Consider the following 17,128-nt stretch of genomic DNA (forward strand, 5'->3'; position numbering starts at 1 on the left):
AGCAAAATATTTTAAAAACCAGGAATATAATTCCAGTTTAAATAAATTAAATAATATTATGAAAATCCAAACTACGTATTATTCAATAAAAAATTTGAAAGTCTTAGTCGTAGGTTGGTTCCAAAAACGACAGAAGAAAAACTTTAATATTACAATTTCTTGGAGGTTGGCTGAGCTGACTCTTAAACAAGCGTCGCGTGGACTCCGTCATTTATCTCTCTCTCTCTCTCTCTATTATTATTATTTTATTTATTCTTCATGCTAAATTACGTTAACAACCTTATAATACATTTAAAAATACAAATTTCCTCCCCCTCAGAACTTTGTAATTACCTTCTTAAATTATTCATTAATTAAAGTGTTTTCTGATTTATCTAATTATAGTAAAATTCTTAAAATATCTCCTGTGCAAAAATATCAAAAGAATTCATAATTACGTACTTTTAAAATTAATTTATTATTAAATGAGTTATATATATTTTATGAAAATATTAAATAATATTTGAATTTATTTTTAATATTTTTTTGCCATTATATATATATATATATATATACGTAGGTATAGTAATTTTATTTTTCTTTTTTGTCTAACAATTAATACTTTTTTCTTTTAGGTAGAGTGCATAAAATATAAGGCAATGGGTGTATTATATAGGTCTGGGGCTTTTTTGGAATTTTACTTCTCTTTCCTAATGACTGCGTCTTCTCGATTTTCCCCCTCCTTTCCTCTCTGCTCTCTTCCGAACCCGTACGTAGAAACTATAAACTGCCATTACTACACAACCCTCTCTCCGCGAACTTTCTTCTCCAACACGTTATTTCTGAACCTATATTTCTTTTCTCTCCTGATTCTTCCATTTCTTAACCATTCTTTTCTTGTTTCTCCGGTAGAACAACGTCTTCCACCCCCTGTGTTTGGTTACCGAGAAAAATTTTTACAACTGGCAAAAAGTTCCATAACTGGAAGCAACATCGTCTCCTTCAACCCAACCGTACTCCCTTCCTTGAGGTGGGTCTTCGTCGCTTTTCTTCTTTCCCTTTTTGGTACCATTCCGTACAAAGCATTTTTTATGTTACCATAATTTTTTTTTTTTTAGAGAAAATGGAGAAGCATGACTTTTATCGTTGTTCTTGTGGTTTGTCAACCATTATTAATTTTCCTTTTTCTTCTTCTGTTTAAACTGCCATCACTGAGATCGTTACCTTTTTAGTCTATAAAACGTTTTCTTCGGTTTCAGATGAATTAGTCAACTCTCTCTGCTTCATTCAACTTTCCTTTTAAAAAAATGGTTCTAATTGAAGATTTTAATCCACTCCGTTTTTTAAAAATCTAAAGCAGGATATAAGAAAAACTTTACTTAATGCCACTTGTGTCCTATGCTGACCGTCAGAAAGGAAAAAGGGAGATTAGATGGTATTAGGTGTGTGGATGGCGTCTGGGTTGTCGTCCCTATTAGTTTACATGCATTGACGAATAATATATGTTAATTCATACCCTGTTACTCATAACTGTTTGGCATTACAAATTTAAACTTGGGGTTTACAGGGCTTGTATTCGTGAATGAAGTAAAGCTTAATCTCAAGGTTCGCTTAAGGGACTCTCTGCATTCAAACAGCCAGAGTTATGAATTTCAAGCGAGTTAAATTTGTGAGGTTAGTTTATTCTTCAAAATTTACTTTTTGATCTAAAAAGATCGTTAGTCCTTTTTATTTTCCTCTGATAAGAAAGGGTGATTCTGTCGTTGATTAACACTAAGGCTAGGCCTATATTTGGAGCATATGATTTTTGTTGTGTAATTCGTTTGAAAATTCGTGCTTATTTCAATTATACAATTCCATGTTTTCCAAATATAGCCTAGTGAAGTTTGTTGGTCTCAACACTCAAGTACTTAGGCACATATATTTGTATTGAGTGCTACAGTGGAATCCGAATTTTTTTCATTTAATTTTATATTTAATGCAATCAAATAATCTCAATAATAGGAAGTTCAGATGAACAGAATAATCTCTATGCAATTGCAGTTCGGGGTCAAACAAACCCAAACAATTGAAGACACCGGATTAGCTTATTTTCCCTTCTGCAAACTGACCAAATTACTTGTTAATATTACCAAAAAAGGTCATCTGCAGAGATTTTTTTTGAAAGAAAATGTTAGATTAGATTTTTAACCCATTATACCCATCCTAATTAAGTGAATCTAATACCTTTTCACCAAAAAAACGTAATAAATTTATTGAAACTTAACTCAACATAATAATCGTAGTACCATCAGTACAGTAGTAGTGAATTAAATTCTTAGCTCTACAGAATTAAATATTATAAATCGGTCACTGTTAATTTATAATATATTCACAAAATGACGAATTCTGCATTTTTTGCGAGACTCGAAGTTAGTCTTCTGCATAAACTTAATCAATATTTACTAGAAGAGATTGAGAATACGTGCTTACGTTTTATTTTCATCTGTCTACGTCATGCCTGTTGTTGGGCATTCTTTCTCTTGATATGGCTTCAGTAATGTCCCAAGATTTGCTTTTGTACTTCCTGATACTTATTTCAATGCTTCTAATTCAGGTTTGAAGATTGGAGTTCAGAGAGATCTTTCTCCAGTAATAGTGAGTTACATGCCGTGCAAACTAGGCCATCCATAGCTGCTGTTTTGAGTAGCATCCGAAGAGGATTTGAGATGGGGTCTGAAAGGATTAAAAGCTTGAAAAAACCATTAAGCTTTTATTCTTACAGAGAACATCCAGAGAAGGAAGTGAAACATAGGAACAAAACTCTCAACCCACAAGGAGCTTTTCTTCAGAACTGGAACAAGATATTTTTGTTATCATGTGTGATTGCTTTGGCCGTGGATCCATTGTTCTTTTACATCCCCGTGGTGGATGGAAAAAAATTCTGCCTTAATTTGGACACAAAATTGGAAATTACCGCCTGCGTCCTCCGTACATTCATTGATGTCTTTTACATAGTTCGCATAATCTTTCAGTTCAAAACCGCATTTGTTGCTCCCCCATCTCGAGTTCTTGGGAGGGGTGAGTTGATAGAAGATCCTTTAATCATAGCAAAGAGATACCTGCACTCAAATTTCACAATTGATGCTCTGGCAATTCTTCCTCTCCCACAGGTATGCTCCCTAAATTCTTCACTTTGGCGAACATTATACCAGCATTCTTCAGTATGCTTTTAGCAATAATTTACTTCATTTAAATCAATAGAGCTCAGTGATCAAGAGTGGAAGCACCTGCACTCGTTTCTCAAATTCAAAGCTTATTATGAGCACTTCTTCTAATGGATAGTGAATAACAACATTGAGTGTTAAGGAAATGGTAGATCTGCAACTAAACTTTTTCTCTGTCCTGCTCAGGTAGTGGTTCTATTTGTCATTCCATTGGTGAATCAGCCTGTTGCATTGATCACAAAGGACTTTTTGATATTTGTTATTTTCTCACAATATGTGCCAAGAATTCTTCGAATCATCCCACTCTACAGAGATGTAACAAGAACTTCTGGCGGAGTTGCTGAAACTGCATTGGCTGGAGCTGCGTTGAACCTCATACTCTTTATGCTAGCCAGTCATGTAAGCATGATTCAACAATGTTTCAATTGTTTCTTAGTTAACTGTTTCGATTCTTAACCAACTGTCATGTCCCAGGCATTTGGAGCCTTTTGGTACTTGTTCTCGATAGAACGTAGAGATAGTTGCTGGCGTGATGCATGTGAAGCCAGACCTGGATGCAATTACATAAATTTGTACTGTGATAATGCTAACAACAATGACTTTTTGAAGGATACTTGTCCTATTATCGGACCTGAAGAAATTAAAAATTCAACAATCTTCAACTTTGGGATTTTTATTGATGCTCTTGAAACTGGTGTGGTGGAATCAAGGGACTTCCCCCAGAAATTCTTTTACTGCTTTTGGTGGGGTCTGCGTAATCTCAGGTTTGTACATATGTCCTCTTATATCTAATCCTGGAAAAAAAATATCAACTTCTGGTTCAGATAGTTTGAAATATCACCAGCAAGAGTCATAGTTAATTTCATCATAACATTGTTCCAAACTTGGCTTAACTTGCTTTATAATAATGACATAAAATTTGATTTCATTTCAAGAAAATTAAAGAAAAACTTAAAGTTTCTCTTCATTTGCAGTTCTCTGGGCCAAAATCTCAAGACAAGCCTGTTTGTTGGGGAGATCATTTTTGCTGTTTTCATTTCCATCACTGGGTTGGTCTTATTTTCACTTCTTATAGGCAATATGCAGGTATTGCACCATCTTGTCCTGTAAACATGAGACAAAATACGCCGTTATTTTCGGTAGTTATTTTAATCTTTCTTTTGCTTCTTCTGTCGTTAACCATTTGAACATTATAAGCATATGACATGAAGCCTGGTATTTTACACACTACAGTCTTCATATTCTGGATAAAATGAGCAAGAAGTTCTCAAATTTTTTATTTATGTTGACAGAGATATCTGCAATCTACTACAGTTAGAGTAGAGGAAATGAGAGTGAGGAGACAAGATGCAGAGCAATGGATGTCTCATCGTCTGCTTCCAGAGGACCTGAGAGAACGTATAAGGAGGTATGAACAGTACAAATGGCAAGAAACCAGAGGTGTAGAAGAAGAGACTCTACTTCGTAACCTTCCTAAAGATATCAGGAGGGATGTCAAGCGCCACCTTTGCCTATCTTTGCTCATGAGGGTCAGTGATTCTCTGTATCTACTTCCTCTGTTTTTTATATTACACACACATGACCATTTTTATATGGATATATAAAACTATAGTTATTTAATATATAAAACTAAATCATAATCTTCATATTTAATTCATAACTGAATCAAACTCTATTAGCAATAAATATTTCATTTGCAAAGTACTAATTTCATTCATATATTTATCTTGTTTTTACTATATTTTCTTGCACATTTGAACTAAACCTTATCTAAAAGAAATATAAATTCTTCTCCAGGTGCCGCTGTTCAAAAAAATGGACGAGCAACTTTTAGATGCAATGTGTGATCGTCTGAAGCCAGTTCTTTACACGGAGAGCAGTCACATAGTCCGAGAAGGGGATCCAGTTGAGGAGATGCTATTTATCATGCGAGGCAGTCTAGTGAGTACAACTACTAATGGTGGAAGAACTGGCTTCTTCAATTCTGTTTATCTGAAAGCAGGTGATTTCTGTGGAGAGGCACTTCTTACATGGGCATTGGATCCCCAAGGCCCCTCCAACCTCCCTATCTCAACTAGAACAGTACAAGCTTTATCAGAGGTCGAAGCATTTGCTCTCATGGCTGATGACTTGAAGTTTGTTGCCAAACAGTTCCGCCGTATGCATAGCAAGCAACTCCAGCACACTTTCAGGCAAGACTTGTATAGACTTTTATCATTGTACATTACAAGCATTTATGTATATAGTCCTTGTTAAGATTTTCTTGGTGTTTCTTTCAGGTTCTACTCGGTGCAGTGGAGGACGTGGGCTGCATGCTTCATACAATCAGCATGGCAAAGGCACTGTAAGAGGAAGATGGCTAAATCCTTGCGTGAAGCAGAAGAAAGGCTACAAGATGCTTTGGCAAACGACACTGCAAACACACCAAGCCTTGGTGCCACCATCTATGCATCGAGGTTCGCAACAAATGCACTACGAATGTTACGGAAAAATGGTAGTTGTAACACTAGAATAGCTCAAAGACTACCCCCTTTGCTGCCTCAGAAGCCAACTGAGCCAGATTTTACTGCTGATGATAGCTAGCCCATGTTCTAGTCCATTTTATTGTTGGTAAATAAGTTTAACTAGCAGAACAAGGATGTATATAGTAGTGACCTATACATCACAGTTCCAACTTTATCCATTTGGGTATTTTGTAATTCCATTTTTAATTTTTTATACATTTCTAATAAAATAACAAAATTGCTCATAATTTTATTGGCTTCCAGAATAACATTAAAAACCCTCAATCCATGAAAGGTAACAAAAATGTACTTGCCTTGATTCTCATTAATTCATATCTCGCAGCAATATGCCAGCATTATCTAGTAAACAATTTGAAGGTCTGGATCTAATTGTTTGGCACAAGAATAAATTGAGGACAACGTTTGTGCAAAACAACCATACTGAGTTATGATTCTTGTAACGTAAGATTATCGAGAACTTCTCAAGAAGCTTCCGTTACGTTTTACCTAATAAGAGGCATCAATGTGAACAAACATGGGGTCCCTCTTCAACCAAACAGTACCCGAGAATAAAACAGGTGAAACATATCTGCTGCAAAAGAGAAAAGCAGAAAAAGTTAAATCATTTAGCTCTATTCCCGATCGCATTTAGCTCTACTAAAAGAAAAACATTTTTTAAAAAATCAATGTGTTCGACTCGGTTATTTATTAACATTGAGTCAACTAATACTGGAGTGAGTTACAAGAAATTCATTGAGTGACAACAATGGCTAAATAGTTTTGCATAGTAGAGGGAAGGTCCAAAACAAGCTACACCAGATTTGCATGACATCCGAATTAACATCACAAACATTGCAGTTCCATCTGCAAACAACACTGGGCCTCCATGATCTGTCTGCTAACTAGTTCATTTGTCAATACAATGGACACTCATCTGTAAACTGTTTGACACTACTGATGAAACAATTAATCTAAACAAGTAAGCATTAAAAGGATACTTAGAATCACCAATATTAAATAGTTTACGTTAAGCGTGCAACCTACCTGGCTGCTATACTCTTGTATATGCGAGCAAATAGGAATGACAGCCAAACATGTTTCATTTTTTGTTTTTCTTTCTGCCTTTAACTTGTTTTTCTAGGCTTCTCAGTCTTTGATTGATAATAGAAGATGATGATATCCTTCTGTGACTTAGATTTGATGGTTCAGATGGCACAGGAGGTTCAGCTTTAACAGCAGTCTCTTGTTTCAGTGCTGAAAACAGAGAGAACTTATGTTGTGATGCATCAGAAGGTGGAACAGGAATCTCGGGAAGAGCCAGTAACTTCTTCACATCTGGCTGTCTAATTGCTGTAACAAAAATAATTGAAAGAAATAACTAAAGGCTTTCATCCAAACTACCAGAACTAGCTACTTCATTGCAGGCAAACTATTCTTCAGAAAAGTTTTTTTCTAAATTATCTGGAGAATTCATTTAATATGACTTAATTACACAGGTTGCAGTCAGAGTTTTTACATACATGATATCGTCAAGAGCTCATATTACTCACTAAGAATAACACATTCAACATGCTTAAAATGGAACAGGGCACCCATTATTTTTCATGGAAACACCACATAGTTTCCCATTCAGAGAAATTTCCCTGTTAGCATATCTAGAAATTTTAACCAAAGAGAAAAAAAGACACCTAAGTTTTATTCTAAATGAAAGATTGAATGGAAAAATTTATATGACGTGCACCAAAACTAAGCTGAAGTTAAAAATCCATCAAATGGTATACCAATAGTGTTGATGAATTCCAAAATAGAACTTACCTAATCCATAGGTAAGAGAAAATAGATTGGAGGTGAGCCAATAACAGAATAATGCCTGCAAAAATAAGGTTCCTAGTTTCCAGTCATTGAAAATTTACAGTATCTAAAAAAAGACATCTGAAGGCATCAAATATAGGTCTTCAATTGAGAAAATAAAAAACTATCAGAAGAAAACTTTGAAATGAATATGAGAAATGAAGAAACATGCAATAGATCAGAAGAACTGTTATATCTATCCTTATTATAAATACTAATGCAACAGAGAGAATCTCAGCAAATCCCACGCTCCAACACAATAATGAAAACCTTATACACCTTGGGAAAAGTTATCATAACTGGAACTGCAACAACAGCAAGGATTCTTGAAAAGTATTTCATTGTACCAGCAACTGGATTCCCTTCCAGACCCTCCTGCATATTGCACTAGATACATGGTGGTTATCAGTACCAAATATTAAATGAGAAAGAAACATGAAAAACCCTCTGATAAATGAAACTGTTAGTTTCAAATCAAGAAAAAGAAAAGCTACTACCTCAACAGTGACCCAGAAAGTCAATGATGTTAGAATTGGCAAGATGAATAAGCTATCTGGTGTTGTGAGATCAGTAAACCAGAGAGCTCCACCACTCCTGAATGATGGGACCTTCTCAGCCATATTTCTTATCTATGCAAAAGTATAGGCAGATCAGTAGAAACAGTAATAATTGAAGCACTTTACAACAATATTTTTAGAAATGAGAACCTTACAGCAAGGAAGAAGCTTATGAAGATGGGACCTTGAATAAGAAGCCCTTTCAAAGGAGTAAAGGGAGTAACTCCATACCTGAAGCGACCCAACCAAAATAAGTAGAAAACAAGGAAATGGAAAAGAAAAATAATATTAAAGATGCATGGAGAAAGAACTACAAAATAAGGATATTGTATCTGTGACAACCCGCACACCTGAAAGTAATTGTCCATTCATCTACCAGTCCCTTTTTCCCACCAAAATCTCTTGTATTACATCTCCACTCCATACATGTAATACATGCTATGTGTGAAGCATTTTATTAATAAATTGTCTCAATATGTATCTATATGCTTTTCCACTATAACAAGCATTACTGCACAACTCAGTACGAAGGAAAAGAAAGAGAAGTAAACAGAAACAAAAACAACACAACACGGTTATGCTAATGATCAGATTGTATAATGCTGTTTGCCTCTATAATATGGTGTCGGTGCTTCTGTTCTCACAGAAGTTCATTCCAAATAAGACTGCATATACGTCCCAAAAAGTCCATGTGCCTCTTCAGGTCTGGAGACAAGCTTCCTGCACATCCGTTTCTTGTTCTTGTTTTACCTGCTCTGAAAATTTACAATGTAATGAGCTGTTTTGCCCAGTAAGTAAATTCACACATCACACCAAAGATTAGAACCTTTACAACCAAATTTTGGGATAACATCCGGTATCCCTGCCTACCCTATTTACCTCAAATTTTTCCGGTTCAGTTCAAACTTCTCATTTGATTGCCAGACCTGTCTATCCCACTTTCCGAATTTCCCACTCAAACTCTCCAAATATCTTTTTGGAACACTGTCATGCCGATCCTACATTCCCCCCCCCCCCCATAACCCATCTGAGGTTTTATTTATTTATTTTACTCTCAAGTCTCCTCTGTTAGTTTTCTATCCTGCACCGGTTGATTTATTATGCACTTTCACTCCCAGTATTCCTTGTATTTCTGTTCAAACAAAACACATGCCCGCCTTCTCTCACATTCTCCTACCTGATTGCCATTCCTCCTCACTCAAGCCTCACTGATATTAGGCCATTTTTACAACTTACTGCAAGTCTCGCTCATAGATGTCACCTTCAGACTTTTTGGTGTCTTTTACCCAGTAGAATCCTAACCATGATACCTCATATTCCCCCAATACACAATTCCAGTTATATACACCCAGCCTTACTGAGCTTCTGTTACCTTCCTATTCTATCAACCTCACCTCTTAATTTTACTTGATAATATTCCCATGTCACATACAGATTCACAAGCTCATTTACACATAGCAGTTTACCAGTCAACATTTTAATTCCCATGTCACATACACATTCATAAGCTCACTCACACACAGCAGTTTACAAATCAGCATTTTAATTCCCATGTCACATGCACATTCACAAGTTCATTCACATATAACGATTTATAAATCAGCATTTTAATTCCCATGTCACATAAACATTCTCAAGCTCGTTCACACACAGCAATTTACAAATCAGCAGTTTAATTCCCATGTCACATACACATTCACAAGCTCATTCACACACCGCAATTAACAGATCAGCACTTTATCTCAGGGTATCCACCCCTCGACCCATCAACGGGCCAGTACACGTTTCAATTAATGACTCTGTCTTGGGAGCCGAGCAGTTCACTGCTCTCATAGCACATCCGACTGCAGATTCAGCCATAAGCACTTTAAAGCACAGTTTTATTTTAAATGAGTTCCCCCTTCTCTACTACTGCGTATAACTTTAGAAATTAATTATTCTACACTCATCTGCCAACTCAACCACCTTGTATTCAATCATTCTTAATTTTACTCGATTATTACGCCTACCATCGTCATCAGGTTCCCCACTCCTGTTTCCATTTTCCCACTCTCAATCAAGCCGTTAGTCCTTAACATCCCCTTTTTATTTCTAAGTCCCAGTATGTAAATCAGACCTTGTTCCCGATCAATTTCCCCTATTAAGTTAAGTCAGTACCGCTTGTTCAGCATATTTTATTCATCAAGTTTCTTTTACTTCTGCTTTTAAATCCTCTTTCAATCCAATCAGATCAACCCTACTCCTGTTCTTATCCTAACTCCTACATTTCCTTCAGATTTCCCACCCGGTTCTTCTCCCAATTTGTAAATCCATCACCCTTTCTTCACTATAAATTTCACCACCAGTCCATATCGTAATTACAATGCAGCACACAAGAAATTCAGTATATAAACTCTAAATCCCTGTTGTGAAGCGTAGATCAACTTATCTCTCACTCACAATTGCGGTGCTGACCCTCCTAGCATTTCCTCCTATTGTTCCTTTCTTGTCAGTGGTTGTGTTCTGGTGAAATTCCGCACGCAGCCTCCAAATTCATCTCCCTATTGTGACTTTGCTTGTATAAATGAGAATAGTGAGTATCGATCTCTCCTTGCCTGTTTTCTTGCATTCGCATCGGCTTTCACGAGTGGTGGGGAAGGTGCTCAGTCTCCCAGAAATCTCTCCTCCTTCTCGGTCTTCACTTTCCCATGGCGGTGTTTTTCTATTCACATGCCGGAGAGCCTCCGATCCCCCTCTCTCTCTCGCGTGATCAACCCTCTCTCCCTCTCCTTCCTTTTGCTGCTCCATTCTCTTTCTAAATTTGATTTAGGGATTAATTCATGGATTTTGAAATTTTATTTTGTTTAAGTCCTTAAACCCTTTTAAATTTGCAGAAGGCCCCTGGATTATCTAAAAACTCTAATAAAACACCCCAAAAATTAAACACTAAATTATATGGGATGTTACAATATCCAAGTTGTTAGTTAACTGAAAATTTAACAGTTATTCTTCTGTTCATGTCATTAACTCAGATTATATTCTTCTGGATGGAGCATTGCAGATACAATAAATAAGGTAGAATTTACACCTCCTAAATTGTCAAGCCTTTTTTCTCTGTCTTTCGGGCAGACAAAATCACAAAACAATAAAGCACCATCTTCTGGGTGAAAAATAAAAGCCAGCCTCTAGATTCACTAGAAGAGGTCTAAATGGATTCACTAGAAGAAAAGAAAAAGGTTTGTTCATACTTGACCAATGAATCCTATCAGCAAAAATATGCTATCATAATGACTGTCATACAGAACTAGCAGAGAGTATTTTCACATGAAGCAGCTATGTATACCTCGGAAGTTATCGGAATGAATGTAGTAAACAGCACTTACTCGTCAAACAATGCCTTCATTTTTTTTTGGCCCTCAGTTATTGCATCTGGATCCATAGCCTAGAAGATAATGCATCAAGAATCTGGAAAAAGCTGGCTTCTTCAAAAATATTTAAAAATTAACATTTTATCGAGAGAAAGCAGAAGTGCAACCGAGATCAAACCAAATGAGAATTCAAACAAATTAATTAACTTTTTTTACGATATTAAGGCTTAGATATAAGTCAAGCACGACTTTCAAGCAAAAAAAAAAGGTTTGCCACACAGACAAGTGAACCTGGACTTTTAACTTCTGGTATCAGAACATGCAACAAAAAAGAATTAAAAAAACCTGTTGCAAGCAATAGCTCCTTTTCCATGAAAGAGATAAGGACAGGTTGATAGATGATAAAGCAAAATGATTTTTTCAAAATACATCAGGTAACTCCATATATTGGATTATAAGAAAGTGCAACATATACCTTGTCATTCATCTCTTGTCTTAACTTCTCCAAATGTGGCCTCATCATCTATATGAACCAGAATAAATCAGTAGGAGTGGATACTAATACAATTTTCTACTCTTAAAGACGGTAAGAACAATTTATTATGTATGCATACACAGATTTGGCAATTTCAGTCCAGGAAAACTAACATTAAGTTTTGAAGTAGACTTGAGTTGACTTATAAGGAGGGGAACCGTAAAACCTCGAATCAGTAGAGTTGTCAAAGCTATTGATGACCACCTGCAAAAGTACACTACTAAGAAAAACCTCAAATGCAAAAAGTGTGGAACTCCCAAACAACACAAATCACAAACCATTGTAGCTTCGTTGCTTACTAATTACAACCCATGTGTATTATCAGAACATTCATATTATACATATTTAGGCAGTCGTTTATCATGTGTATAATTCTTTTCCAGTCCTTTCTGGGTAGGGGCAAAATGTTTGGCATGAGAAGAGGGCAAGCAATATGACACTGATGTGGGACCATCAAATTGTGATGTAGGATGAGAAAAGGCAGAAGGACAAATAAGGAAAGAGAAAATAATATATATGAATTAGGAAAAGATACGCAGACACTAAAGAGAGATAAAGAATGGAAAGTAGAAGTTAATGATGCCCAACTACAAAATAAAAAGTAAAACTTAAAAAAAAAACTGTCGAACTCCCAAGAAGTAATACTGATCATAAACCATTATAACTTAAATTCTTGGAATAAATATCAACCATGCATATGATAGCTTCACCTCTTTAACTAATAATGAAACCATTCTATCATACATATTTAACCACTTGCTTCTCTAGGTATGAACATTTTCCAATTCTTTTGCACGTGGAGGCAAAGAATTCGGTATGAGGAGAGCTCAAGTAGTAGTGGGACCATGAAATTACGACGTAGAATAAGAAAAGGCAGATGGAAGAATAGAGAATGAGAAAATAATATATATATGAATTACGGAAAGGAAAGTAGACAATAAGGAAAGGTGAGGAAGAATAGAATGGAGAAGTGTGGGTTAGATGAGAACCAAAACAGCCTGAGAGGAAAGAAAAATACCAAAATTCTGTAATTTAATTCCAATATGCAACTTAAATTTTAACCTTAACTACAATTTAAAAATAAAAATGATGAAAGAAGACAGTCTCCAAATCTGGTATAAACTCAAGTTCAATATTTTTCTTCTTAATGAAAAAGTGAAACCCAAATAGCTTAGGTAATGGTTCATCATCACATTAACATCACAGGCAGTTTATCTATGTCCTTCACCTCATATGCCATATAAGTACTTTCCTTATTTAATTTAGCAAGAATGAAAATTAAGCTAATTGTGCTTTTGGTGTATACACTATCATACATCCTTCACCTTATATATGGTATCACAATTAATGATCCCCGTAGAATGTATCTGCATTCAACTTGTCCTTACAAATTCAGGTTCAAAAAGACAAGTTTGATTTGACAAAAAACAAAAATATTCTTACTAGAAAATTTTCTTCAACTTGAAAGAACATCTATAAAAATGTCTTCTAATTTTCTTATAAATAGAAAACTGAAAACAATTATCTAAGACTATACAGCCACTTAACATTGGATCTCCAAAGGTACTTTTCACATGAAAATTGCCAGCTGTTCGCTCTTCTTCCCAGGCAGAGCACCGATTGTGCAGTATTTTGGCAAAGTGATTATTGTCTATAAGACTGTAAACAAGCTTAAGCATCCACTTTTCCCTTATATGTCTGCAGAAGATTCAAGCTACAAATTCATTCTCATATCATCTTGATCTCTTTTAAATATATTTCTCAAATAGAACTTATCACTACAAAGCAAACGAGAAAAAGAATCCCATTTTACAAAATCAAGGACAAGTATGAAAGTAAAATAATGAAGGAGCATAGCATAAAATAAGGTACCAATTTAAACCAGTAAATGAGTGTACAGCATCAATCAGGTGTTGGAGGGCGGCAACAGGAAACGAAGAATCTGCTGCAGCAGTAGCGACCTCGTTTACGGCAGGAGCTTGAGATGTTAGAGCCTCCAGGGCCTTCTCTGGGATAACTTCAACAACAAAACCAACATCATCTAGCTTCTCAGACCATTTTTCCTGTGTGGTAGACATATGCCTACAGAAGGAGAATCCAAGCCCCATAGTCTGAGAAAAGGATGAACATCTCCTCCCTTGGAATATAGAACCTAGCCCATCGATTCCATTGTATGAACACTGGGGTGAAGTTTTGGAAATTGGATCCTGAGAGGGGCTCAAATTGAGAGAATTTAATTTAGTATCATCATTGTTATTAGCAAGAAGGTGGCCAAATGATGGGTGAAGCCGTCTGGTGAGAAGGGTCAGTCTTTTATTGATGCTGCGAGTACAAGCCATTTACAGAAGACACTTCCTGCTAAAATAAGTCTTGTATATGTCGGACTTGGAGCAATAATAACAAATTAAAATGACAACCATAAGCATTATCATAATTCTTGCTGCTGCTATGGAGATATTATATTTCTAATAACAAATGGATATCAAAAGATTATAACATCTAATTGCACTTTTCTGTTTTCTTTTCTAGTTCTTAGTGATATTAATCCGCAACACTCCAACACCACCCACCCCCCACCACCCACCCACCAAAAAAAAAAAAAGAAAGGTCCAAATGATCAAATGCGCCAACAAATCTATTGCATGGTGATCCAGATTTCCAAAAAAAAAAAATGCATGGTGGTTCATATAGGTTTTGATTTTCCAAGTTTTAAGTGATGATCATTACTTTCACTCCCTTTTTACTGTATTTTTCTCATCCATAAAGAAGTTCTTATAATCATCAAACGGAAATAACAGTAGAACAAACTATACCAAAAGATAAGGGTCAAATAAATCTAAGACCGTTAATTCTTCTCACAGTTGGTAAAGGGAAATAAACAGGGAAAGGAAAAGACAGAATGAAGAAGAAAAGCACCCTCTGGTTTCAATATTTCCAGTCCCCAAAATTTTTTCGAATAAATACTCAGTGATTTTAAATTCTAAGCAAAATTCCTTTTGTGCTTCGTACATTCTGAGCAACCGAACAGCCAAAAAGATTAAAAGAATCAACTAGAGCGCAGTATTTTTATACGCACAACCAAATGGAAATTGTTACCTTCGCCCAAACAGTGAGACAGAGAAACCAGTTCCAGAGCCAGCAGGCAGCAATCACGACTGGAAGCTCCGCTGTCGACTGTGTGCAATGACAGGGTTCATTTTTCTAAACTTAAAACGCACCGTTTATATCAATTAAATAAACCAGGTGGTGGGCCGTGGGCTCTGGTCTCTCAAAATAGTTGATCCGAGGTACCCCAAAATTTAAATGGCACCGTTTTGCAACGCAACCAGGCTTCCGCGCTCTTGGAACCCGAATAAATGGAAGAGAATCGAGAAAATGGTCGGCATGAATGACGCTGTTGTTAAGGAAGCTGGTAATCAGTACGCTGTCGTTTAATATGGCCAAACCGCAGGGGTAGTAGGGTACCCCCAAGATGCAGGGCACATGGCGCCAATATAAAGAAGCAACAGATGACTTAATTTTATAATAAAGAGAGAAGTTGTGAGGAGAGCTGGAACTGTTGCTTACTACATTATAGTAATTTGAGATGATGTGTATATATGGAGAAAAAGTCATGTTAACCCGCGATGATCAAGCTGCATAACAGGATCAGTTTGCTTACATATACCTAGGTATATATATATATATATATATATATATATATATATACACATAAATGTATATGTGCGTGTAAGTACGCCTGCGACGATGCGAGTATATATATATATATGTGTGTGTATATATCATTTATATATTAGTTATTATCCATCTCGTTTCCTCTCTCAAGGCTATAAAACCAACGACTGGTATTAAATCAAACGAAACTATGTATTTATTATTCATATATATAGAGATCGATACATCAATTATTTAACACAGACTTTTGATCAAGTGCTTGACTCATTTCCAAATTTATTTGGTACATAACATTATATACTCCTTTCTAGCACCAACAGGTCCTCTTGATTCTACCCATCGTACACGCAGAATCATGCCCTGCAATGGCAAATTGATCAATAATTTGAGATGAGAAATGTAAAGCAAATATATATTAATTAAATTAGTAAATATATTATCAATAGTGGATATTTTTATTCTTTTCTGTACTATTAAGAATTTAGTTGTGTTATTTCAGAAAATTTATTATAATACTATTATTATGTAAATATTATCTGACAAAGAAATTTTTAAAAATTTATTAACGTAGTAGAGGGAAAGATGATGAAAGAGGGAGATTACGTGGCGCAATCAGTGTTCTGATCGATTGGAGGAAGAATGAGATCGGGGATCCCACATTTATTAGGAAGTAGAGGGATTCGATTGGGGTCGTAAGATCCAATCTTGCCTAATGCCGCTTTAAGACATTGGCATACAGCTTGCCTGTCAGCTTTGTTCTTAATATCGCCATTGATATGCTTAACTCCTGCACAACACGTACTTGATGGGCCGTTGCCGTTTTTCAAGAAGGGCAAGCATGGTGCTACCTCTACGTCCACCTGCGAGCATGATGGTGCACTCATGGCTGACCCTGTAAAAACTAAGCCCACTATGCCTAAAACAATTATCAGGCACCGACCCATGTTTACCTTTGCCTTTGATTTAACTCTGTGGATGTGCGTACACACACACATATATATATATATATGTCTGTGTATATTCTTTGTTTTGATTGGTTTGGAGGATGTGTTCAAGTGTATGTGGGTTGTTTGTCATGCCAGTTTCATGAGTTTAATTCAATTTGATTTTAGACGGAAACTTTAGCTGTTTAATTATTATTAAATGAACGAAATGATTAACTAGAAATAAGAGAAGTTTCACGGTTGAGAATTAATGTGAATGGATGGTATAGACGTGCAGTAAGGCACCGCATGCTAAACTTGTTAGTTTGTTTATAATGTATATTCAAATAAATGGTACAAATTTTCTATTAAACTAAGTTATTCTTTTAAAAAAGTAAAATTTTCTTATTTAAGCTTTTTTAGAGTGTAGAAAAGATTATCTTCAACTGTAAACAGTAAAATTAAAATGAATTACCTCGTCCCCTACACAAGAAGCTGCTAACTGTTCACCACAATTCAGATAGTGAAGAAGCTGCTAAATACATTCTCGA

General features: G+C 35.7%; 2 protein-coding genes and 1 pseudogene across 9 annotated transcripts; 1 reads left to right on the forward strand and 2 right to left on the reverse strand.

Annotated features, from left to right (window-relative positions):
* Positions 1–736: 736 nt before the first annotated feature.
* Positions 737–5,937, forward strand: LOC110825076 (putative cyclic nucleotide-gated ion channel 13). The gene is made up of 9 exons (XM_088220671.1): positions 737–1,009; positions 1,547–1,653; positions 2,576–3,131; positions 3,372–3,584; positions 3,660–3,949; positions 4,160–4,271; positions 4,478–4,714; positions 4,983–5,377; positions 5,465–5,937. The coding sequence occupies exons 2-9, from the start codon at positions 1,625–1,627 to the stop codon at positions 5,766–5,768; spliced, it is 2,136 nt and encodes a 711-aa protein (XP_088076797.1). The 5' UTR covers positions 737–1,009; positions 1,547–1,624; the 3' UTR covers positions 5,769–5,937.
* Positions 5,938–5,985: 48 nt separating this feature from the next.
* Positions 5,986–15,546, reverse strand: OXA1L (inner membrane protein OXA1-like protein). Of its 8 annotated transcripts, none has more exons than XR_015819397.1 (11): positions 15,076–15,546; positions 13,852–14,334; positions 12,093–12,183; positions 11,920–11,967; positions 11,460–11,518; positions 8,253–8,328; positions 8,038–8,169; positions 7,841–7,915; positions 7,505–7,559; positions 6,734–7,039; positions 5,986–6,281 (listed from the first exon to the last, which is right to left on the reverse strand). XR_015819397.1 is itself a non-coding variant. In XM_088220672.1 (10 exons), the coding sequence occupies exons 2-10, from the start codon at positions 14,316–14,318 to the stop codon at positions 6,789–6,791; spliced, it is 1,287 nt and encodes a 428-aa protein (XP_088076798.1). In that variant the 5' UTR covers positions 14,319–14,334; positions 15,076–15,535; the 3' UTR covers positions 6,379–6,788. The 8 variants fall into 8 exon arrangements, 1 of the variants encoding a protein (XP_088076798.1); XR_015819395.1 differs by having other exon boundaries at positions 7,820–7,915; positions 15,076–15,540; XR_015819396.1 differs by having other exon boundaries at positions 7,841–7,927; positions 15,076–15,540.
* Positions 15,547–16,253: 707 nt separating this feature from the next.
* Positions 16,254–16,598, reverse strand: LOC110811040 (non-specific lipid-transfer protein 1 pseudogene; annotated as a pseudogene).
* Between the last annotated feature and the right edge of the window lie 530 nt (positions 16,599–17,128).

This window comes from Carica papaya, chromosome 5 (genome assembly GCF_054855325.1).
Source record: "Carica papaya isolate Zhongbai chromosome 5, ASM5485532v1, whole genome shotgun sequence".
Classification (NCBI taxonomy): domain Eukaryota; kingdom Viridiplantae; phylum Streptophyta; class Magnoliopsida; order Brassicales; family Caricaceae; genus Carica; species Carica papaya.